Source organism: Podarcis muralis, chromosome 11 (genome assembly GCF_964188315.1).
Source record: "Podarcis muralis chromosome 11, rPodMur119.hap1.1, whole genome shotgun sequence".
NCBI classification, from domain to species: Eukaryota; Metazoa; Chordata; class Lepidosauria; order Squamata; family Lacertidae; genus Podarcis; species Podarcis muralis.
Genome location: NC_135665.1, coordinates 38,156,332 through 38,179,689, shown reverse-complemented (window position 1 = coordinate 38,179,689; position 23,358 = coordinate 38,156,332). Strand labels below are relative to the sequence as shown.

Sequence of the window (23,358 nt, the reverse complement as noted above, 5' to 3'; positions counted from 1 at the left end):
TCTTGCTTGAAGGACACTGGCACCCCTCCCCTTGCTTTCAGGTGTTGATGAAAATGGTAAAAGGTGCAAGTCAAAATAATGTGACCATGTTAGGACATGATTTTGCCATAGTAACGCCAACCCAGCTCCCTTGGTCATCTACCATCAACAGTCCACTTTGGGAAGGATTCTGTAGGGTAACCAGCCTCATAATACTGTCCTGTGGGATTAATCTGAAATAGGGTTGCCGTATTTCAAAAAGTAAAATTCCTGAGCTTTTTTCAAAGAAACCCACCAAAATTGTTAAGCTTTTTGGGGAAAACCGAACCACTGCTTTCCCCACCTGGTTGCCATACATCTGGGTTTCCTCTTGTCATTTTGCAGATTCAGCAAAATTCCCCCAACACCAATTTTCCTGATCTATGGCAAGCCTACTTTGAAATAGGTGGATTTTGTTGTTTTTAGGTAGTGCATTGCCTACTAATTTGACCCTTTCCAATCACTTTCTGTTGTAACCTTATAGACCTTGCCACTTTTATTTATTGTATTTTTATGTTTTGAGTTTGTTTGTGCCACATTTTTGTGTTCAAGAGTTATCCCCCTTCTGCCTTCCCCCTTTAGTTGAACGGCTGGTGAGTGAGAGTTCCTTTTCATTCCTGTTAGTATCCTTTATTTCCATTTGATATTGTGTATTTTTGCAGTGTTATCCCCTTTTCCTCTTCTCAGATGTCTACAAATTTTCAGACCAACTGTATCAAAAACAATAGACGGGAAGGATTAACAAACATTTTATTCACCCAGAAATGTTCACTTTTGCCCTTGTGGAAGAATCACTATGACTATCAGTTTTAAATCTAGCAGGTTTCATCTCCTGGCAGTGAAAGAGATAAATAGATATAGATGATAGATAGATAGATGATAGATATGTCATACAGCTAAGTCAAAACGCAGTCAAAATTCACAGTAAAAAAGAAAAAAATTACTGAGGCAAACAGACTTCTTTATAAACACTGTACAAACAATAATGGAAAAGAGAAAAGCATGACTTCCTGTAACTGAAACAATATTTGTACAACTTAAGGGTTCCTGCATTGGGAGATATCTGCTTGCAATTTGGCAGGCTTAATCCAGTCTGGAGAAACTCCTCTTCCCGTAAATTTCATCCACATCAGTAAAAATGAGGGCGGGGTTTAGCCATTTTCACATCTCTATAACAATGAATCATGGGAAACAGAGCTTCCTTTTTAACAAAGCTGATATGGACACAGATTATGAGTCAAATGGGATATATCAACTTGGGAAAGTTAGGGCTGTTTCATAAAGCAGTTCTCTTGGTCCACATTGATACTCATATAATGAGATGCTTATATGTCCCAACACTGCCAAACATACACATTCTGGAACTTTTTGCAGTCCAGGTATAAAATAACTGCAAATACTTACAGGATTCAACAAAGGCTGCAATTAAGTAAAACCCTTGAAAGATTACAAGAACGTTTTATCTGGGATGAAACAAAAAAAAATTCCTTCCAGTAGCACCTTAAAGACCAACTAAGTTAGTTCTTGGTATGAGCTTTCGTGTGCATGCACACTTCTTCAGATACCAGGCATCTTCAGGTATCTGAAGAAGTGTGCATGCACACGAAAGCTCATACCAAGAACTAACTTAGTTGGTCTTTAAGGTGCTACTGGAAGGAATTTTTTTTGTTTTGACTATGGCAGACCAACACGGCTACCTATCTGTTATCTGGGATGGTTATAAAGAAGCTCAAAGGTCAGTTCATGATCCTGACCCACTATCTTGCCCAACTCATGGAGGCACATTGGAATAACAAAACAGGTACTAGACACAAACACATGGAGAGAAACATAGTGTTACAGAGGTTGGGTGCCATCTCTGCTGAGCTGTAGAAAGATTCTTGGGAGATCCAAGTGCTCACTCACGGTCTGGGTTCCTTTGCAAATCAAGATGTGGCGGAGGCTGTCATACCTTTAAGAAATATGACCTATTCGCATATTTACACCTGAATTCAGATGGAAAGAGCCCAGATCTTACAGCATAGTCATCTCAAGAGGGTCTTCTTCCCCACAGCAGTGCAGCACCGTTCATCATGTTAACAGCTTGGCTTATCACTCGCTAGCTATGTGAAACTGCCTTGGTTTGTGATCCTAAACTGAATGGCTCTTCTGGGTTTCAGTCAGGGGAGATTTCCAGCCCTACCTGGAGATGCCAGGGACTGGACCACCTGGGAGCTTCTGCATACAAATCAGATGCTCTAGCCTATGAAGTAGGTGTGCAATGGAAGTGATATTTTTAAAAAGCACACATATAGTAGCAGTATTGGATAACCTTTCTGTTGTCTATGGATTCAGCATTTTGGAGCAGAGCGATCCTACAGCAGAGAGAGATTCATGGTGGTGTTACCACTATTTCCTAAACTGTATCAGCTAGGGCAGGCCAAGGCAACTCACCTCCAATTTAAAGGAATGAACTATGCCATGCCTTAGGCCAGTGCAGCTTTTGCCTGGGGGCCTGAAGAACCTTGACTGGCCTGACATGCTGCCAAACTGCTTTTTCAGTTCCTGTACCATAGACACCACAAAGACCATAGATTGCCCCTTCATTGTAGTTTAGCCTTATTGTCACTGAACAAGAATGCAAGACCAAAATGCCTGATTCCTATAAACTGCCACAGTTACTTGTTTCTAACATTTAAAAAAATTATCTTTGTTGCTGTGGGATACGGATAGAAGATAAGTTTTAAGCAACCTGACTGAAGCTTTTGGAATATTCAAGGTTTACATGTTTCAGAGCAGCAATTTTTAAGTGAAAATATATCAGACTGGATATCATGTATGACAAACTTGTATCATGGCATAGGTATGAACACACAACAAATGAAGCAGATAAAAAGTTTATTATTACTGCAGGTTAACTCAATTTTCAAACATAATAATAAACATCTGTCTATCAACATTATAGTTTTAAGAAAGCAAATACCATAATTTATTTGGTTAATATGAATATATAATAATATAACTTCCAAAAATTATTAAATATTTACAAATTTTACTTATGTTTGTACATCAATAAAATTAAAAATGTATGGTTAAATTACTTTACATTAAATGTATTTTGATAGGGATTTGACCCAGGAAGAAAATAGAAGTCAATACTGAGTCATATCCAATGTCAGTCCAGCTCAGAGTAGACCCATTGAAAATAATGGACATGAAGAACTTCGGTTCACTATTTTCAATGTGTACACTCGGAGTATAACCTAGTTGGTCACAACCATTAATGTTCTTCCTATAACAGGTATTTCCTCCTATATCAAACCCAGCTAAATACCCTTTTATATCTTTTCACACACAAAAATGGAAAACAATATAGTAATGCAATACATCCCAAATAAAATTGTTAGAATGCTGAAAATACCTGCTGACAGATTAGCAGACACTTCTTCTCAGTTTTAAAATGCTGCTTTAGATTCTGAGTTTCAGGATACAAGCCTATATCTACTTGTTTAAGAGCAACAACAATTGAAATCAATAGGACTTACTTTTGAGTAGATAAGTAGTAGTTTTACTTCTCCCATTTGGTAATTATATTATCTACACTTAAACAAAATGTATGTTTAGAATGTTTAGATGTTGCTCCAGGAGAGGCAACTGTTGACGGAAGAGGAAGGGATGCAAATTTTGCTGATTTTCACAGACTCCGGCACCATCCAAAAATCTGTTCTGAAGGTTTGGGAGAGCATCCAGAGTATGTTTTTCATAATTATGAAAACAGAAGGGAGGGAGAATGGGCAAAAAGTGTCCCCTTGCCTCTTGCATTAATGGATGCCTCTGTTGGATCAAATGCTTTTGCACTCACTAGATGTAACACTTTACTTTTTTGTTACATTAGAAACCCTATGGGATTCTAGAGTAGAAACTTACAGTTTCTGTGCTAAAGAAATGCATCAGCTAAAAACCTAAATTTAACTGCCAATAAAAGTAAAAGTAATTTACATAAAGACAAGTAATATTTAATTTATTTTTATGTCCCAGGGCTCACTTGTAATTTTCCATTACTGAGTGCGAGTTAATTAGATTTTTATAATGTTGCAGTGCCTCAGTCTGTTTTTTAAATGCATTTCACACACGTGATCAAGGCACGACACATTTTAGGGAAAAACTAAGCTACATCTGTGGAGAGGTGCCCACTAAAAGCAAATACCTGTAGAAAATACATTCTGAACAGGACACATTGGAGTTTCACTCTATTTTAAAAGTAGAAACACATGTTCAGCATAAGACTTAAAGCAGAACCAGTTTGAAATAAATATGCCAGCATACCTTTTCTCTGATTCTTCAAATATTTGGACAACTCCAAACTACTTGGTTGACAGTGTGATCTAGTCCGTGTTAAACCACATTAATAGAATGTAAGTAGGCTATTCAGTGCATAGTTGTGATGGGTACACAGTAACACCAACTAGCAACCAGTTCTGGCTAGTTATAACTTTTTGCTTCTATTCATGGAAGGATAACTCTGCTCATGGAAACAGCCATTTTATAAAGTACCGTTTCTCTTTGTAAAGAAGCAAAAGGTCAGGATGCAAGCCAATCTGTTCTGTAAAATCAATATCCAGGCTCAATCATGAGTCAAAAGTCCATTGTTTATATTCAACAGAACAATAAAAAGGCTTATCGTGACTGTGTGACAACACCAAATTGCAAATATTGACTCATTTGTCTTTTAAGGAAATCTTTCAGTTTTTAGCTTCTAAGGCAGCCAAAATATGTAGAGCAAAATCATGAAATATGCAGAATGCATTTCAGAAGGCTCAATCATATACTACAAACTAGAAAAGCAGTGTTAAAAAAAAGACCACTGATTCATTTAATTTCAGGAATCATCAAATGTTGTAATACAAATAATACTTGAAATTAGAGTACCAATAAGAAAAGGGATAAATAAACTCAAATATCTCTTTAGTCATAAGGTCATTAGGCAGCCTTGAATGAAATCAGTGTCTCTTAGCATCCAAAGCCAATTTGTAAATGAAAACAGTGATTTCGTTCAGAGGGCTATTGTAATGTGGCAAACAATGCATAAAAATTTGAAGTCTGTTTAACAGTTTGTAGATTTTAGTTGTTGGAGGTTTTCAGCCATAAGTGACCTATTTATAACATTGTCAGTAGAATCAGATTAATACTTCTCTCTCTCTCTCTCTCTCTCTCTCTCTCTCTCTCTCTCTCTCTCTCACACACACACACACACACACACACACACACACAAATAGGGATGCAGTACATATCTGGGTAAAGTTTTCACAGGAAAACACTGTTTCAACACCTCCTTGAGTCTTTATCTTCCCTCCCCATACCCTATATCCTTTTTAATGACAGGTTATCTGTTAACAAACATGTTAATCATGTGAAAAATGTGATATGGCTATTCTTCAGTATAATAGCTTAAATATATAGCTATATATAGGCTGTATTTTGTCTCCCTGCTTATTTAATTTATATGCAGAATACATCATGCGAAAGGCTGGGCTGGATGAATCCCAAGCTGGAATTAAGATTGCTGGAAGAAATATCAACAACCTCAGATATGCAGATGACACAACCTTGATGGCAGAAAGTGAGGAGGAATTAAAGAACCTTTTAATGAGGGTGAAAGAGGAGAGTGCAAAATATGGTCTGAAGCTCAATATCAAAAAAACGAAGATCATGGCCACTGGTCCCATCACCTCCTGGCAAATAGAAGGGGAAGAAATGGAGGCAGTGAGAGATTTTACTTTCTTGGGCTCCATGATCACTGCAGATGGTGACAGCAGCCACGAAATTAAAAGACGCCTGCTTCTTGGGAGAAGGGCAATGATAGGCCTAGACAGCATCTTGAGAAGTAGAGATGTCACCTTGCCAACAAAGGTCCGTATAGTTAAAGCCATGGTCTTCCCAGTAGTGATGTATGGAAGTGAGAGCTGGACCATAAAGAAGGCTGATCACCGAAGAATTGATGCTTTTGAATTATGGTGCTGGAGAAGATTCTTGAGAGTCCCATGGACGGCAAGAAGATCAAATGCATCCATTCTTAAGGAAATCAGACCTGAGTGCTCACTGGAAGGACAGATCGTGAAGCTGAGGCTCCAGTACTTTGGCCACCTCATGAGAAGAGAAGACTCCCTGGAGAAGACACTGATGCTGGGAAAGATGGAGGGCACAAGGAGAAGGGGGCGACAGAGGACGAGATGGTTGGATAGTGTTTTCGAGGTTACCAGCATGAGTTTGACCAAACTGCGGGAGGTAGTGGAGGACAGAGGTGCCTGGCGTGCTCTGGTCCATGGGGTCACGAAGAGTCGGACACGACTAAACGACTAAACAACAACAAAATATAGCTATATAAATAATAAGTGCACAAAATGTACTTTTGTTCACAAAACAATACGAGTTGTAGCAAATGTTTCTCATAGTAAGAACAGACTCACTGAAATTCGTGGACGTACTAACTATTTGGGTCCATTAATTTCAGTAAGTCTACTTTGAACAAAACTTAGCTGATTGCAATCCTATGTTAATAGCTTCCTGTAGACACTGTTACCAAGTGTACTGGTGCAAGTACCCCTTCTACTGGTCCTAGTCATTAACTGGCCACTGGTACTGGTACTGCAAGATTCAGAGGTCTTTTTACAGCAAAAAAGATTGATAAGGTGTCGCTGGCATTCAGAAGAGGTGTAATAATAGATCAAAGGATCAATGCAGCAACTTATACTGCTAGTACAGACACAGATGAGATAGGCAAAGTAGATATTCCCCAAGTAGTTTTTGTAAGAAAAACTGATGTAGTGAATTAACAAAAGGACATTGGTTGGACCAAAGCACATAATAAAAATGGAGAAAACAGCTACAGACAATAATAACGCCCGTGTTTTCTTGCTCTGCTTCGCAGCGACATTTGAAGAGCTAAGACTCCGGATGATACATACATAGCAAACAGCAGAAACAATTAATGGCACAAAAAAGAAAAGAGAAGAGAAAATGGTGAAAAAAATAAGGTAATAGCCTTTAAGATCATCTTTGTTCAACACATCATGACACGTTGTAATGTTTAACTGAGGGATTCTTTGGGTTTGCTCATTGATTAGCAGAGGTATCACTCCAGCTATTGCTACAAGCCAGATGGCAAGACAGACCACAAAGGCACGTCTTCGTGTGCGCCATGACAGGGACTGCATTGGGTACACCACTGCTAAGAAACGGTCCATGCTTATCACCATCATCAGCAGGATAGAACAGTACATGTTGCAGTAGAAGGTAGCAGTGACAAAACGACACATTTCAGGTCCAAATGCCCAATTGTTCCCAGAAAAATGGTAGACAATCTTAAAAGGAAGAACACTCACAAAGAGAACATCAGCAGAAGCCAGACTGAGCATGTACACTGCAGCTGGCTTTTTCACCTTCATTTTTATCAGGAACACAAGAATTGCCATGATGTTCAGAGGAAGACTCAGCGCAACAACTAGGGTATAAACTGATGGAACAAAAATGGTCAGCCATCCACTAGTCAGGTACTCCTTGACATCTCCAGAGATCGGTTTAGGTGGCAGCATTCGTGTTTCTCGAGGGGAAATACTTTCATTGATAGAACCCGATCCAATTTCTGAATCGTTTTCAATGTCATCGTCTCCCAATGGGATTTTTTCATATTCTTCTTCTGTTGAATAGGGAAAGGTTTTTGGTCCAATCTGAGCGAAAGATTCTAGAAAATAAAGTTTATGGTTATTAAACATATTGGGTAACTCACACATTTAGCAGAAAATACTTTTCTGAAGTAAAATTCTTTTGTGGACTAGAAAAAGGCATATTCACTGCCTTTTCCATTTTTCAAATATCTTGTACAATTAGCATGTTACTTCCTTTATACTACCTTTTCATTTCCCCGCCCCCAGTGTTTATGATAGCTGCTTTTAAGTAATTTACATTCTGTTATTTACAATAGATCTTGTCTGCACCTATTAAGATGACATTAACATATAAAACAGGGATTCCTATTCATCACCTCTGAAATTTTAACAACAGCAGTTACAAACCCTCTTATTCACTGAATATTCATCAGATACTTTTCCAGACTATTTAAATATATGTTTCAATGCAAGAAACATTCAAATTCCAAAAGTATTTATCTTTATTATCAAGTGAAACTTTGCCGGAAATCATGGACTTTCCCTTGCCTCAGTAAGCTAAACATAGCCTATTGGATTTTCAAACCTCCTTTAGATAAGACACAATTCTTATTACAGTACATGGAATGTTCATTCTGTGTTAATATCTGCCTGATAGCCCATGTTGTATTGGGCTATATTCTGAATGGCTTGCTCAATATCACATCAAAGAATTGGAATGCTATGATAAGAGAACTCAGAATGATTTTGTTTCTATATCCCCATTAAAACAGGCCACCGTTGTTCCAGTATACAGCACTTTGAGCCTATAGGTTTTCTTCAGATAGGTTGGAGAAAACCTGGTACTAATTGTGTCACCCACAATGAGTTATCTTTCAATTCCAACCTATATCTTAGACAAAACAACTCTTTTAAAGTTTTGGGTGTCCAGTTTCATGCATAAATAAATAATTAGTAATAACAAGAATAACAACAAAGTGTATATTATACAGGAAATTAGTCCTTTAAAAATCATTTCAGATATATTCTGACCCCAACCGCACAGCCTTTGCAGGACACAGCCCTCACCTGCACACTGTCCGAGGGGGCCCCCTAGAGCAGTTTTCAGGGGACCTGGAGCTACAGGGGGAAGGAGACATCACCTCACTCCTTTCCTCCACTGTGACCACAGCTCCATCACTAAAATGGATCCAATCATTTATGACTTCAGAAAAGAACTACTGTGATAGATGATCCAAGATGTCATTTGTGAAAAACTATAAAATGTCCATAGCACATGGAAAGTAACTAATGATGAAGTTTGTTCCCGATGGGTTGTATACTTTAGGCTGTCTACTAACCCAGTGCCTGTCTAGCTACTGAAAAGGCATGACAGGAAAGATCATTTAGACTACTGGAATGGCATTCACAGTACAAAAGAATGGATCAAAGATCATGTGACTTCTCATCAGCCTCAAAGTGTTTTTGCACTGCTAAACAAACTCAGTATTCTGTAGACTGTACTTTGGTCATTCAGCATTATTCACAAATAAGGAAGAACAGAAGAGCTGGAAACATCAACTTCAGGGTTTTTTCCCTCCATATAGGGCTTTCATATCCTAAAACATTAGTTGTTCCAAATGCTCCTAAACATACTGATTTTAGGAGGCTTACTAAAGTGAGTGTTGTTAGGATAAAGATACGTAATAGAGAGTGGCACATATCTATTGTTTGTGCAACAAGCATGATGTCACACTGACCTTTCATGATCTAGTTCTTTAAAAAAATGTTGCTACTGAAGTTTAATCCTCAACACAGATATCTCTTAAATTGATTTTAAATAAAGCACTATTGTGACTTATTTTGACACACCCATTCACTTTATGCCGAAATTCGACACACAATCCCAGTCCAGACTAGGTTACTCCAAAACCATAATTAATTATTTGTGCTCAACATAAACAACAGTCTCTGCCTAGTATGGACAGCCAAATGAAGATTAGAAATTGACACATCCCTTAAGCAGATTTTGTAACTTAAAATGCATTTGCTTTCAATTACTCCCAGTATTAAACCTTCCAGATGTATCTCTCAAGAAAGATATCTTTAAAGAACACTAACAGTCACTGAGGGAAGCGGGTGGTGCTGTGGGACGCGGGTGGCGCTGTGGGTAAAACCTCAGTGCCTAGGGCTTGCCGATCGCATGGTCGGCGGTTCGAATCCCCGCAGCGGGGTGAGCTCCCGTCTTTCGGTCCCAGCTCCTGCCCACCTAGCAGTTCGAAAGCACCCTTAAGTGCAAGTAGATAAATAGGGACCGCTTTATAGCGGGAAGGTAAACGGCGTTTCCGTGTGCTGCGCTGGTGCTGGCTCACCAGAGCAGCTTCGTCACGCTGGCCACGTGACCCGGAAGTGTCTCCGGACAGCGCTGGCCCCCGGCCTCTTAAGTGAGATGGGCGCACAACCCTAGAGTCGGACACGACTGGCCCGTATGGGCAGGGGTACCTTTACCTTTAACAGTCACTGAATACTTCTCATGAGTAGACAGTTCCAACAGCTTTAACAAAAATACAGCTGTTAGAAGATAGACCCAAGGCCATGACTGCATTTGGTGCAGAAGCATCTTTCATAAAATGTCAAAGTCTGCAGATGCTGGTCAGGTGAACGGAGTTGTGGTGCTTATAGCACAAAGCTTTTGTGGTTGAGGCATAAGAGAAGAAAGACTGAGTCATCCACCACAACCAGTCACTAAGGGACATCTTCTATCAAACAAATTAAGTACAGTGGTACCTTGGGTTACAGACGCTTCAGGTTACAGACTCCACTAACCCTCTTAACCTCGGGTTAAGAACTTTGCTTCAGGATGAGAACAGAAATTGTTCGGCGGCAGCGCGAGGCCCCATTAGCTAAAGTGGTATCTCAGGTTAAGAACAGTTTCAGGTTAAGAACAGACCTCCAGAACGAATTAAGTTCTTAACCCAAGGTTAATTTTCACCTACTTGGTTGGAAGTGCCATCCAGTCTCTCTCTCTCTCTCTCACGCACACACACACACACACACACACACACCAAAAACACAACACCTTGGTAACAAAATGCCTCTCTCAGTTGCTGTTTGTGTTTCAAAGACACATCTGTAACATTTCCTACCCCTTTTGTACTGCTTTTAAAATTACTGTTGCATTTGTGTGGGAGCAATTTATTATTTAATGTTATTACTTACTGAAAAATCAAAAAGTGATATATATTGTTTGTGAATATATATAACAGAAACACACACACACATGTACACAAATTGGTCCACATATTAAGTCCCACTGATTTCAATTGGTCTGCTCTAGACATGATTATGCCAAACATGATCCAGTCCAATGCATCAACACAGTATTCAAACTGGGCAACTGAAATTAAGTCAAATGTGAAATCAAAGCCAGAGTTAACTTGGAAAACACACTAGATCAGTAGTCTTCAAATTTTCAGACCTGGGACCCACCTTTAACTCAAACCTGCATTTAGGCACCAGTTTCTTAATCTCCCCTATACTGCATTTGTATGGTGGTAGTGTTGCTTCTTCAACACAACTTGATTTAGGCCCTTACCCGGTAGTGGGTCCCACTCACCAGCAGACGACCAAGGCACGAGGTAAGAGAGCCGGTATAAGTCAAATAGTGTTGTGTTGCCCAGTGGTTGGAATCGTAATCCTCAAGCTGCAAAGTCTATTTTCAGGCAGCTGATCATTACTGAATTACAATTATATACCCATCAAGTCCTTCTGTTAATTTAACTCTTTTTAACCAATTGAAATTTAACTCTGTGTCCTTCTGCGCGTACACCCAAACTTACTAATGTCTTGTTAACAAGAACCACAGACTGGCACTTATAGTTTTAAAGTATTCACCCAACATGTATTTTTTTGTCATGGGAAGCACAAGCAGATTGACAACCAAGTGGTAAGGAAATAATAGGAAGTTACAGTCATACCTCAGTTTACAAACTTAATCCATTCTGGAAGTCCGTTCTTAAACCAAAGCATTCTTAAATCAAGGCGTGCTTTCCCATAGCAGCAGGGGACTCAATTTACAAATGAAACACACTCAACAGGAAGCGAAACATGTTCTTATTCCAAGGCAAAGTTCACAAACCGAAACACATACTTCTGGATTTGCAGCTTTCTTAATCCAAGTGGTTCATCAACTAAGCTGTTTTTAAACCAAGGTACCACTGTACTCTTTTTATTCTTGTACTAACCACAGTTGATATCCAAAAGGGGCAACTTTAAATTTAACACATGAAGTTTGTCTTTCTCATAAGTTTAACAAAAAACTAACCTTGAAGTAAAAAATAACAACCATCTAGATAGATAATAAAACATTGATGGTAATGTTCAATTTGATCCACATTTTCCCTGTTCTGTTCATGGTGATAAGCAAATGACTCACTCAGCGTTTTAGGTCAACATACTGTCTATCTGTCAACAATGTAAAAAATACAGCAACAATGGAGGAAAATAAACAACCAGCGAGATTCCCTCTTCCCTACACTGCTGTACTTTATGAGAACAAAGAAAGAGCATGGATCACAAAGTTCCTTTGCAATAAATCCAGGCAGTAAAAACTCCCCCCTGAACTTACAACTTTTTCAAGTTGTCAAAACATAAGACAAATGGCAAACATTTGATCTGTTAAGGCAACCATTTGCTTATGTGCAGAAATATCAAAAACTACTTCCTAAGCCAAGAATTATCTATTTTACTGATTAAAATACATCACGCATGGTTTATAAGCCATAACAATTCAGAAAAAAGTTACTCATAGAAAGAAAGCAAACAATGACTCTCAGGTTCTGTAACTTTCACATTCCACATCTTTTTATTTATTTTATTCATTAAATTTCCATACCGCCCTTCATATATGACATCCCAGGGTGGTTTACAATATAAAAACACAAAAATACATAGCACAGTAACAAACAAAAATAATAATTCCCCCTGCAGTTTAAAAGGCCATAGATTGTTTAATTAGCCAAATGCTTGGGAGAAGACAAATGCTTTTTGCTTGGCGCCTAAAGATATGTATTGAAGGCGCAGGCCAACCTCCTTGGGGAGAGCATTTCACAAACAGGGGCCACTGCAGAAAAGGCCACTTCTCCTGTTTCCGCCCACCAGACCTCTCATGGAGGAAGCATGCGGAGAAAGGACTGTGCAGGGTCCGGGTTGTTTCATATTATTTTTTGACTGTGCAATGGACTGGTATACTAAAAACTGGTTGCTCATCTCCCACTGACATTAACGATATTTAAGGAATCTAAGAGAAACCCTAAAACTTAAAAGCCTTACGTTGTAGCCACGCAACTATGGAGGTGCTCCCCAACACCCAACAAAACTTTATGTTCTGTGAGAGTTGCATATCCCCATTTATTACTCAGTCAAGTGTTCAAACGCTACGCATTCTTGCCTGTGAAAGAAATCCTATTGAACTCAACGGCATCCACAGGATTGCGCTGAATAAACACCATAAATAGGACGAGGAGAGAGAGGAAGAAAGAGAGAAAAGGCGACGGTAAAGATCCCACCCGCTGCTTTTGAGGAAGAGCCCCACATCAAAAGGGTCGCATCTCCGGCAACTTGGCGGCAGTGGCGTCAACAACCCAGGCATCCAGTAACACGAGCCAGGAAAGAATAAGGCGAATCGAAGTATCAAAGGCATTCCTGCAGCCAGCTTTGTTCTGTCAGAAGGATTTACTTTTACATGTTGCACGCGCGCCTCCGCGAGGGGCTGCCTTTGGCTCCCCGGGAAAAGGACCCCTAAGAAGAGCCCGGCAGGATCAGGCCAATGGCCCACCTAGTCCAGCACCCCCTTCCCGAGTGTTTACCCCAACCCGAAACCCTTTTCATTGGCTGTGTGCCATCCACACCAATGGAACTCGAGTATGGATTACTTGTAATTCAATCGGACGCGACTTCCTGGAAGCGTCCCTCTCGCCCCCTCAGCCGCCCCGGGATGGCGTCCTCCGAAACATGGCTGAGCTGCCTCCCCGCCTTCCTCCTCCTCCTCCTCCCAGCGAGCGACCACCCAAAACTTGGCTCCCCTCTGGCGGGAGAGAGCCCCGTCGTCGCCACCTACCATTTCCCGACGAGGGAAGGCAGAGCAGGGGACACACCAGCACGGCGCTGCAGCCCAGCAGCAACAGCGAGACCGGCGGCTGCCCCATGGCCGCCTCACGGGGCAAAAGCACCGAGCTCGCGGGCGCAAAGGGTCAGCTCCGAAGTCTCCCCGGGCTGCTGTGAGGGACCGCAGGCACCGCAGGCGGACAGGCGAGGAAGCGCGCTAAGTGTGGCGGAGGCGGCCTGAGGGGAGAGTCGCCGCCCCAAAAGCGGAGGAGTGGGCGGGAAGCTCTGAAGGGAATCCGCCCTCCGGAGTCGAGCGCCAGTTCACCGCCTTCACTTCTGGTGGTTTTTCAGGAGATAATTAAAATGCAAAAGCCACAATAAGCTAAAAAGCCACAAAAATAATAGAAGCCAATACTAACCCAGAGCTAATATTTGTGTCTCACCAAGAGTGTTTTGTGAATTATCATTAGAATACATAGTTGTGTCAAAAGCAGAGACCTCACCTTGCCAACAAAGGTCCGTATAGTTTAAGCCATGGTTTTCCCAGTAGTGATGTATGGAAGTGAGAGCTGGACCATAAAGAAGGCTGATCGCCGAAGAATTGATGCTTTTGAATTCTGGTGCTGGAGGAGACACTTGAGAGTCCCATGGACTGCAAGAAGATCAAACGCATCCATTCTTAAGGAAATCAGACCTGAGTGCTCACTGGAAGGACAGATCGTGAAACTGAGGCTCCAATACTTTGGCCACCTCATGAGAAGAGAAGACTCCCTGGAAAGGACCCTGATGCTGGGAAAGATGGAGGGCACAAGGAGAAGGGGACGACAGAGGACGAGATGGTTGGACAGTGTTCTTGAAGCTACCAGCATGAGTTTGACAAAACTGCGGGAGGCAGTGGAAGACAGGAGTGCCTGGTGTGCTCTGGTCCGTGGGGTCACGAAGAGTCGGGCACAACTAAATGACTAAACAACAACAGCAACAACTTTTCTACTGAGCCCATTTTTTACAATTCCTCCCCACTACAGGTATAATATGCACCTATAACTCAGAATTACATTTCATGCATTTAAGAAAGTGCACGGAAGTCCTCAAAAGCTTTTGCCATAATTCAGTAGTTCCCATTTGGTGGTCCAGGAACCCCAGGGGGGTCTGTGTTCTGTGGCACCATTCACATGACAAAAATATCAACATTTTCAAAAGTAGGGGGACCATGGCTTGAAAAAACAGGGGGTCCACAGTCCTTAGCTAATTGGGAACCACTGTCTTAATTTATGCACAGTATTGGTCCTTGAAGGTGTCACACAAGGCTTGTTTTTGCTGCAAAAGATAATCAGGGCTACTCCTCTGGAAAATGGTTCAACGTTTTATCAAAGCAGCTCTGCAAAATAAAAAAGTTATTTTGTCTTAAAAACAATAAGATATGTGCCAAAAGAGCATCTCTGGGTAGAATATTCCATAACTGGAGTGCCACCACTGAAAATGTCCTCTGTGGCCATTAGTAGCATCTCAGAAGACAGAGGTACCGTATTGGCCCGAATATAAGCTGCATCTGAATATAAGCTACACCTTCAGCAGCGATATAGTAAAAGCCAATTTTTGTAAGGTTGCGAATTTAAGCTGCACTTTAACTTTTCACAGTTGGAATTTGGAAAAAAGTGAGGTTTATATTTAGGCCAATATGGTACTACAGGAGTCTCTCAACATTTTAATGTGCCTATATAGAGACAAGCTACCCTGGTCCTAAGTCATGAAGGCCAAAACCTTACTGTATCATTCTTTAACGATCACATCAGATCCATTTGTACCCTTGTTTAGTACTGATCTGAAATAAATAAGTTATATTCACCCCATATTCACAGAAACACAGAAAAAACATACAGGAAGCCTGCAACTTACATGGGGATCATGCCTAAAGCAAAAATCGTGCATGATCAAAACCCATTGGGCTCAATGGTGGGAGGGATTGCCAACACCCTTTTTACAGAACCCTTTCAAATTATTATTATTGGCTACACATATAAAGCTGAATGCACATAAGTTAAATATGTGTAAGTTGTGGGATTACTGTACGTACCCCAGTACACTTTCCCCAACTGAAAGTATATCCATTCTTGAAATATAAATGCCAGTAACAACCTGGCAGATGCACACTTATTTCCTAGATTTCACAGTGGAACTTGAATGGTCTCTCCTCCTGTTAGGAAGATCTATGGTATTGCATATGATCAAATACCAAAAAGTAAAACATATATGTAGACAAAGCATCTAGCTGCCCTCTTCTCAAGCCTAATTCATTTGTCATCCACAGCACAGAAAATAGTACCAGCCCTCTAGAGAAAAAAAGAGCCTCAAAACCATGCATCTTTGTACAGCAAGAACAAACAGCTAAGTAATTAATTAAGGAATGTATAGAGTACAAGCATTTTTTTCATTGGAGACTTGACATGTCTTTTACAGGCCTCTGTCTAGTAGAGTAAATGATGCAATGATGGAAGAAACTCCATGAGTTTGTGTTTGATAATGATGCAGACTTCTTTTGCATTTCGTTTGTTCAAGAGCATCAGTTGGACTGTTTCAGTTTTGTCTCAATACTAAAGCAACAAACAAAAGTTGCAAGGTTCTTTGAATTCCTGTCTATTTTTCTACTCTCATCTCAAAATCCAATCTGTACAAAGATTTATTTCTTACAAGGTATTTTACTTGAAAATGGTTTTTCCATATCCACACCTAAGAATTTAGCTTTGATATCAAAGTCACCTACCTCTTCACCAGGTATAATTTCAAACATTCTTAAACCTTACAAGAGAAAAACATATATGAGAGTATGTATTTTGGTAAAGAATTATTGAATTAAAAACTACAAACACAAATGAAACCCCAAAAGCTGACAAATCTTTAATAAGAGACAAAACCTAAATAAGGTGTTATAAGATAGTTGGGTTAAATATTTAATAGGTAAAGAGCAGAGCTAATGCTCTGATAATACTGGGTGCAAAACCTATTGGTTTGGCTAAACTCCATCAATTCCTAGTATTACACCCTTTTCACTGCCATATACTTCAGTGAAATGCTCTTAAGTTCGTTTTCCTTCCCCTTTGTTTTCCACTTAACTTTATTAATCTTTGTGAATTTATGTAAAATGTAAATGATGTAAGCACACATTAACCCACACACATTTTTTCCTTTGCTGAATAAAGGCAGATGTTTTTAGAACAATTAACCAAGCTAATATTCCTCCTACATTCTATCTGTTTTTAGAACAAAGGCAGCCATAACATGCCACATGATAAGACTTTGTTGGATCACATTTTGGAACGTTATATTCATGAGCAAAAGCAGTAATAATTTTAGGATTGAGGAATCAACTGTTTCCCTTTCCTCCCCACTCCATGCAATAACTTTTCATCAGTCACCACTGCTGGCAGGAAGTTGAATCTCCAGCTGCCTGGGTGAGATATTCCACCCCTTAGGACAGAGGAGGGGAATCTTACAGCTCAATCCTCCTCCTGTTCCCTCTCTATCTGGCTCTCAGAACCCTCCCCATGGTCACTCCCTTGCTTCACAACCCAGTGTTTTTCCCTGGATGGAATTTATCCTTGAACTCTGAGCATGCCTCTGAGACTTCCCACCACATATTAATTTTCTGCTAGAAAGTCTTTCTCTTGTCTTCATTTTTATACCTGTAAATGTTGCTTTGTTTCTCTTTTTTTTGCAACCTGGCAGCTAATAGTTTGGATCCCTTATGCCCATATTAAGAATATTTTTGTTTTAAATATAGTAATTGCTCCATTGTTTCCTCTATTTATATTCATCATTTTATCTATTTCTATTGTTTCTAGTTCTTTTTGCTTAATTTGCAGCTGTTTGCAAATTGCAAGTTGGAACTTCTTGTCGTGTGCGGTCTTAATTTTTTTTTTTATACATATGCGTTTAAACACTGCCTTCATTGTTTCCCACAGCAATCCTGAATTTATTCCTTCTACGGTGGTAGCTCGGGTTATATACGCTTCAGGTTAGAGACTCCACTAACCCAGAAATATTACCTCGGGTTAAGAACTTTGCTTCAGGATGAGAACAGAAATCATGCTCCGGCGGCGCGGCGGCAGCAGGAGGCCCCATTAGCTAAAGTGGTACTTCAGGTTAAGAACAGTTTCAGGTTAAGAACAGACCTCCAGAAGGAATTAAGTATTTAACCCGAGATACCACTGTATATTGGGACGCGGGTGGCGCTGTGGGTTAAACCACAGAGCCTAGGACTTGCTGATCAGAAGGGTGGCAGTTCGAATCCCCGTGATGGGGTGAGCTCCCATTGCTCGGTCCCAGCTCCTGCCAACCTAGCAGTTTGAAAGCATGTCAAAGTGCAAGTACATAAATAGGTACCACTCTGGCGGGAAGGTAAATGGCGTTTCCATGCGCTGCTCTGGTTCGTCAGAAGCGGCTTAGTCATGCTGGCCACATGACCCGGAAGCTGTCTGCGGACAAACACCGGCTCCCTCGACCTATAGAGCGAGATGAGCGTCGCAACCCCAGAGTCAGTCACGACTGGACCTAACGGTCAGGGGTCCCTTTACCTTTACCTTTGTATATTATTTTTCTTTATTTCCCCCCACCCATGATGTCTTAAATTTTTCATTTACCATTTGATTGATTACAAGGACAGGACTGAAATACCAAATATGGTTCCAACTAATTTTTCTGACATTGGATTCACTCCATGTTTCTGTTATCCTTTCTTTAATGAGAATACATTGAGCACTGCATAGTATCTATTTCCGCTGTACCTTCTGCAGTCTTAATTGGACTAGATGCCATCTTATCTCTGTGCTGGCTCATTGCCCTGGCTTCTCCCCAATGTTGCGGCGGCTTGAGAAAGTTTGTTATACTACCTTGTTTTGATCTCAGCATATCTGCTGACATTCCCCTTCCGAGTGGGGGTAAAAGCTTTCAAATATTCCCAGTTAATGAGTTGTTTTGAAGAGAAATTATGTACCTGAGCGCAGGAGCTCTGAGTTGTACAGCCTTCTTGATTGTGAGGTGACCATATTCCCCTCCAGGCATCCTGTTCTAATAGCTTAGCACTGTCAAAACAGATTCATTGTTTGAGGGTTGTTTTTTTAAAAAAAAATAAAATGGAAAAACAGTATCAAAAGACTTCCATGGATGGATTTTTTGTTGGATTATTCAAGCATTCAGTAATTTTCTGAGGTGTGATGTCCAGTACATATCTTGATCAGAATGGGTCAGTTTTGATTTTAGTTGGTTTGGATTCAACTATCCAGACCCACTAGCAGAAGCCAGTGCAAGGAACACCCCATTTTCTCTCCTCTGGGACCCCCAATCTGCTCTGGAGGTTAAGAAGAACCGCCAAAACAGTGTGAGGTGGGGGGAGTTAACATGTTCACCTCATTTAAAAAGTGCTTTTACTCAGCTTTATAGACAAAATTGGCTCCCCATTTCCTTCAAACCTCCCTGTGATGATTGGTCTTCTATATTTATATTTTCCTCCCACTGTAAACTGTTTTCATCTTGCACAACATTTCAAAAACATATCACAAGCAATCCACGTTGTATATTTAGTTTCTTACAGTGATCTCTGAAGATTTCGAAGGCGAGCTCTACAAAAAGAATGTGAAAGATTTTAAACACAAATATTCCCATGCATTCCCCATTTTCACATGTTTATGTGATGTAACCAAATGAACTCAAGTTCAAACTACCGTATTTCACGTACAAAGACCATCAAAATGTTTCCCTGAAACATTAGAAAAAGCATCAACAGGGGATTTTAACTATGCTAAACCAAGCATTTGCAGGTAAGTGTGCTGTAGATCCTTTATGTTTTGTCTCCAATTGATCTTATAGCTGTGATTTAAATGTGTATTTGGAAGAAATCCCTACAAAATTCAACAAAATATAAGAGCTGCCATTCTATAACAGGAAAATGTTGTGGGTCAAAATGTATTTTGAAATGCTATTTGCAATAATTACTGACCTATTTAGAAAATATATACATCAAAGCTTTTCTCAAGAAACAGGCTGCAATGGCTAGATAGGAAGATTTGGATGACAGAAACCCAGGTTCTCCTCTTCACCTAGCCATAAAAGTCTGCTGAGTGGCCTTGGGCCAGTAAACTTTGAGCCTAAGGTACCTTACAGGGTTAACGTGAGGATAAAATAGCAGGGGGGTGGCAGGAAAAACATACATATAAGGCTACCTGAAGTCCCTTAGATGGCAGGAGGAGGAAAAATCTGCTTGTACAACATTGGACATTATCTAACAGTTTAATACAAATACAAAAGCCCAAGCATTTTTATTCATGGCAATATCCATTCTGTATAAAATGGAATACAGTGGTACCTCTGGTTACAGATGCTTCAGGTTACAGACTCCGCTAACCCAGAAATAGTACCTCAGGTTAAGAACAGCTTCAGACTAAGAACCAACCTCCAGAACAAATTAAGTTCTTAACCCGAGGTACCACTGTACTTTAAGGATGGAAGTCTCAGAAATATTAAAATTGTGTGTGTGTGTACTGCAGTGCAGTTGAATTGGGTTTGGGTTTTTTGGGGGGTTTTTTTGCATCAGTGGGCAAACATAGTTGGAGAATTTAACAATTTTCAAAGTACCTTTGCTATTTCATTATTTCTTGGTACTTATTTTTGGATGAAACCAGTCCAGCTTGTTCCAGTGTCCGGAGGTTCCTCAGGATTTTCCTTTCCTTTTGTTCTAGTTGGAGGATCGTTGGGATTAGATATACTACCGCTAGATGAATGCTATATTAATACAAAGGGCTTAAAGTTATTCATGCATTCTCCATAATCCCTTGCACAATTACTGTTACTATGCTACTATCCCTGTAGCATAGTATTCTAGATGGGCATGTGAGATAGGAAGGTTCCTGCTGTATCAGTAATTCAGCATCCTGCTTCTCATAGTGGCCAAACAGATTCTTCCAGAAAGTCCACAAGTAGAGCATAAAAGGAAAGGCGCCAGGCAAGCATCCCGGGGGAGAGCACTCGGCAAATGTGGAGTCACCACAGAAAAGGCCTGCCTCTGAACTGCTTGTGGAGGAGCCACACAAAGAAGGGCCTCAGATGATGACTCCAGTGTCCAGGTCAGTTCATATGGAGAGAGGCGGACCTTGAGATATTGCAGTCCTGAGCAATTTAAGGCCTTATAGGTCAAAACCAGCACTTTGAAATGAGCTGACACCTTACCAGACCATACATGACAGAAGTTACACTATCCCTGTCCAGATAGGGGCACAGCTGGGCCACAAGCCAAAGCTGATGGAAGATACGTACTCCAAATCTCTAGATAACCCCATTCAGTGGTTTCATGTAAATGTTAAAAAGCATGGAGGATAAACTCAGACCCTGAAAAACCCTCCATTGAAGGCTCCATGGATCCCAAAGAGCACTCCTCAAGCATCACATCCTGGAAACAACCATCCAAATAGGACCAGAACTATTGCAAAGAAGTGCCACACACTGCTAACTCAGACAGCTGCTCCAGAAGGATACCATGGTCAATAGTATCGAAAGCTGCTGAGAGGTTGAGGAGAATTAACAGGGACACACTTCTCCCAACAGGGCAACCAAAGCAGTTTCTGGGCCAGAAACTCAACTGAAATGGATCTAGATAGAAAGTTAAGTTTCCTCCAAGAGCACCTGGATCTCGTCCACAACCACCTGCTCAAGAACCTTGTCCAAGAAGGGGAGACTGGCAACTGACTGGTAATTACTTAGATTTTCTGAATCCAGGGAGGCTTTTTTAAAGGAGTGGTTTTACCACTGTCTCCTCTCATAAGGAGGCATTAATCACCTCCAGGGACAATGATTCACTGTAAGAAAAGTTATATTTGTATTTCTTACTGCTGAGGGATATTATCCTTCATATGGGAAGCTGGGGCTTGGGCATGTCTTAGAAAAACTCTGCGCAACTGTTCCCTAAAGAAGCAGGAAAAGCACTTTTGTGGGCATCCCTGATTATTTAAAGGGGAGCAGGTTGAAGAAGAGTTTGGATTTGATATTCCATTTTATCACTACCCGAAGGAGTCTCAAAGCGGCTAACATTCTCCTTTCCCTTCCTCCCCCACAACAAACACTCTGTGAGGTGAGTGGGGCTGAGAGACTTCAGAGAAGTGTGACTAGCCCAAGGTCACCCAGTAGCTGCATGTGGAGGAGCGGGGACGCGAACCCGGTTCCCCAGATTACGAGTCTACCGCTCTTAACCACTACACCACACTGGCTAACTTAAACCAAGCTCAGGCTGTACTGAGCTAGTGGAATGGAAGTAGAACACAAGAGAGGTAGAGGATAAGGACACTGCCTTGGTTTTGTAGTCAAACCCTTTCCCCTCCGAACCATTTCAAATTTAGAGAATGACACTCATCTTTAGAAATGGAATCGTTTCTTTAGACTTCTGAGGTTTCCACACTTGCAAAGGCAGACACAGTAGTGCTACAACAGTTACTTACCACACACAAACATACACACAAGTTATAAAAACAATACAACAATACTGAAAGAGAGCATTTATAAGACCAACTACGTGCTGATTTATTGCATTTTATTTGTGGATTTTTTTCCTTTTCTTACAAAAAAGACAGGCACAATTTATTTCTTTAAAATACCTCAAGTACATTGCAAAAAATTGATCACTATTCAAATTGCCCCTTTACACATAAATTAAAAGGATGTGTATATAAGATTTCAATGAGGCAGTAGTGCATTTTAGTAGGAATGAATTGCAAAATATATATTTTATACAGTAAATGTTAAATTTATAATTACCTATAAAAACTTTGAATTGCACAATAATTCACTTTACAATTGACAGATCTCTGGAAAAGAGCCATAGGCTTTAAAGAAACATTTGCCAAAAGTATTCTGTAGAGACACAAATTAGCATTTATTTCCCCTATGAATAATTGTCTAAAATAGAATTGTATTTGGTAATTGGGGTATATAATTTTTAGTGGGAAAGTAATTCTATATATGCTGTCCAAATATATGTCCTGCATATTTAAAGAGATCAGAGACACAGTGTTTCAATGCCACTAAATCATATCCATTTTAATTGAGTACCTACACCACAGAAATCTGGAAGTGTTTCAGTTGATTCATATTTTTGTATGCTACTACTGTTTTATCAAAGGATGAAAAAGGCACATAAGTACATTCTTCTGGACTTTCTTGAAGAAACACCTGCTGTATAATAGCAAATAGTTAAAACACAAAGACCCATAACTGCAGATTATTTGAAGCAGAGTCCAATAAGATTAGGCTTCATTTTCCATAGAATTTCTTGTTCAGCAGGAATATGAGGAGGTTTACATTTACTTTAGCTTTATCGAACATTTTCATTACAGAGACACCTTCATACTGCATTTGAAGCAAATCCTGCAATAAATAAAAACTGATTTTAAAACCATAAATTTTATTTAAATGTTGCATTCAAATGCATATCACATACTAAAAATAAAAATAAAAATGCACAGACAAAATCTCTAGCAACCCTCTTCTCAAGCATAGCTCATAATTTGCAATCTAGCGAACAAAAAAGCCTCAATACCATAAATCGTTGTACAGCAAGAACAGACAAGTGCTT

General features: G+C 40.1%; 2 protein-coding genes and 1 long non-coding RNA gene across 6 annotated transcripts in view; 1 reads left to right on the top strand and 2 right to left on the bottom strand.

The window, feature by feature from the left end:
* Window positions 1–2,878: 2,878 nt before the first annotated feature.
* Window positions 2,879–13,967, bottom strand: F2R (coagulation factor II thrombin receptor). 3 transcript variants are annotated; one of them, XM_028749076.2, is made up of 2 exons: window positions 13,759–13,967; window positions 2,879–7,738 (listed from the first exon to the last, which is right to left on the bottom strand). In XM_028749076.2, the coding sequence occupies exons 1-2, from the start codon at window positions 13,844–13,846 to the stop codon at window positions 6,546–6,548; spliced, it is 1,281 nt and encodes a 426-aa protein (XP_028604909.2). In that variant the 5' UTR covers window positions 13,847–13,967; the 3' UTR covers window positions 2,879–6,545. The 3 variants fall into 3 exon arrangements, with proteins under 3 accessions (XP_028604909.2, XP_028604910.2, XP_028604911.2); XM_028749077.2 differs by lacking the exon at window positions 13,759–13,967 and adding an exon at window positions 13,574–13,592; XM_028749078.2 differs by lacking the exon at window positions 13,759–13,967 and adding an exon at window positions 13,378–13,474.
* Window positions 13,968–13,992: 25 nt separating this feature from the next.
* Window positions 13,993–16,965, top strand: LOC114606598 (uncharacterized). Its single transcript, XR_003708915.2, has 2 exons — window positions 13,993–14,770; window positions 16,054–16,965. It is a non-coding gene; the product is annotated as an uncharacterized LOC114606598 (long non-coding RNA).
* Window positions 16,966–22,303: 5,338 nt separating this feature from the next.
* IQGAP2 (IQ motif containing GTPase activating protein 2) overlaps window positions 22,304–23,358 on the bottom strand; it is a 119,291-nt gene continuing 118,236 nt past the window's right edge. For both annotated transcript variants that reach the window (XM_028748003.2, XM_028748004.2), the window contains one exon: window positions 22,304–23,150. In XM_028748003.2, coding sequence (XP_028603836.2) covers window positions 23,037–23,150 — 114 coding nt within the window. In that variant the 3' untranslated portion in view covers window positions 22,304–23,036. The remainder of the gene's footprint in view (window positions 23,151–23,358) is intronic.

Coding starts and splice junctions, on each gene's coding strand:
- F2R (XM_028749076.2), bottom strand. CDS start 13,846: ATGGGGCAGCCGCCGGTCTCGCTGTTGCTGCTGGGCTGCAGCGCCGTG. Junction 7,739..13,758: donor CCTTCCCTCGTCGGGAAATG/GTAGGTGGCGAC, acceptor TTTATTTTCTAG/AATCTTTCGCTCAGATTGGA.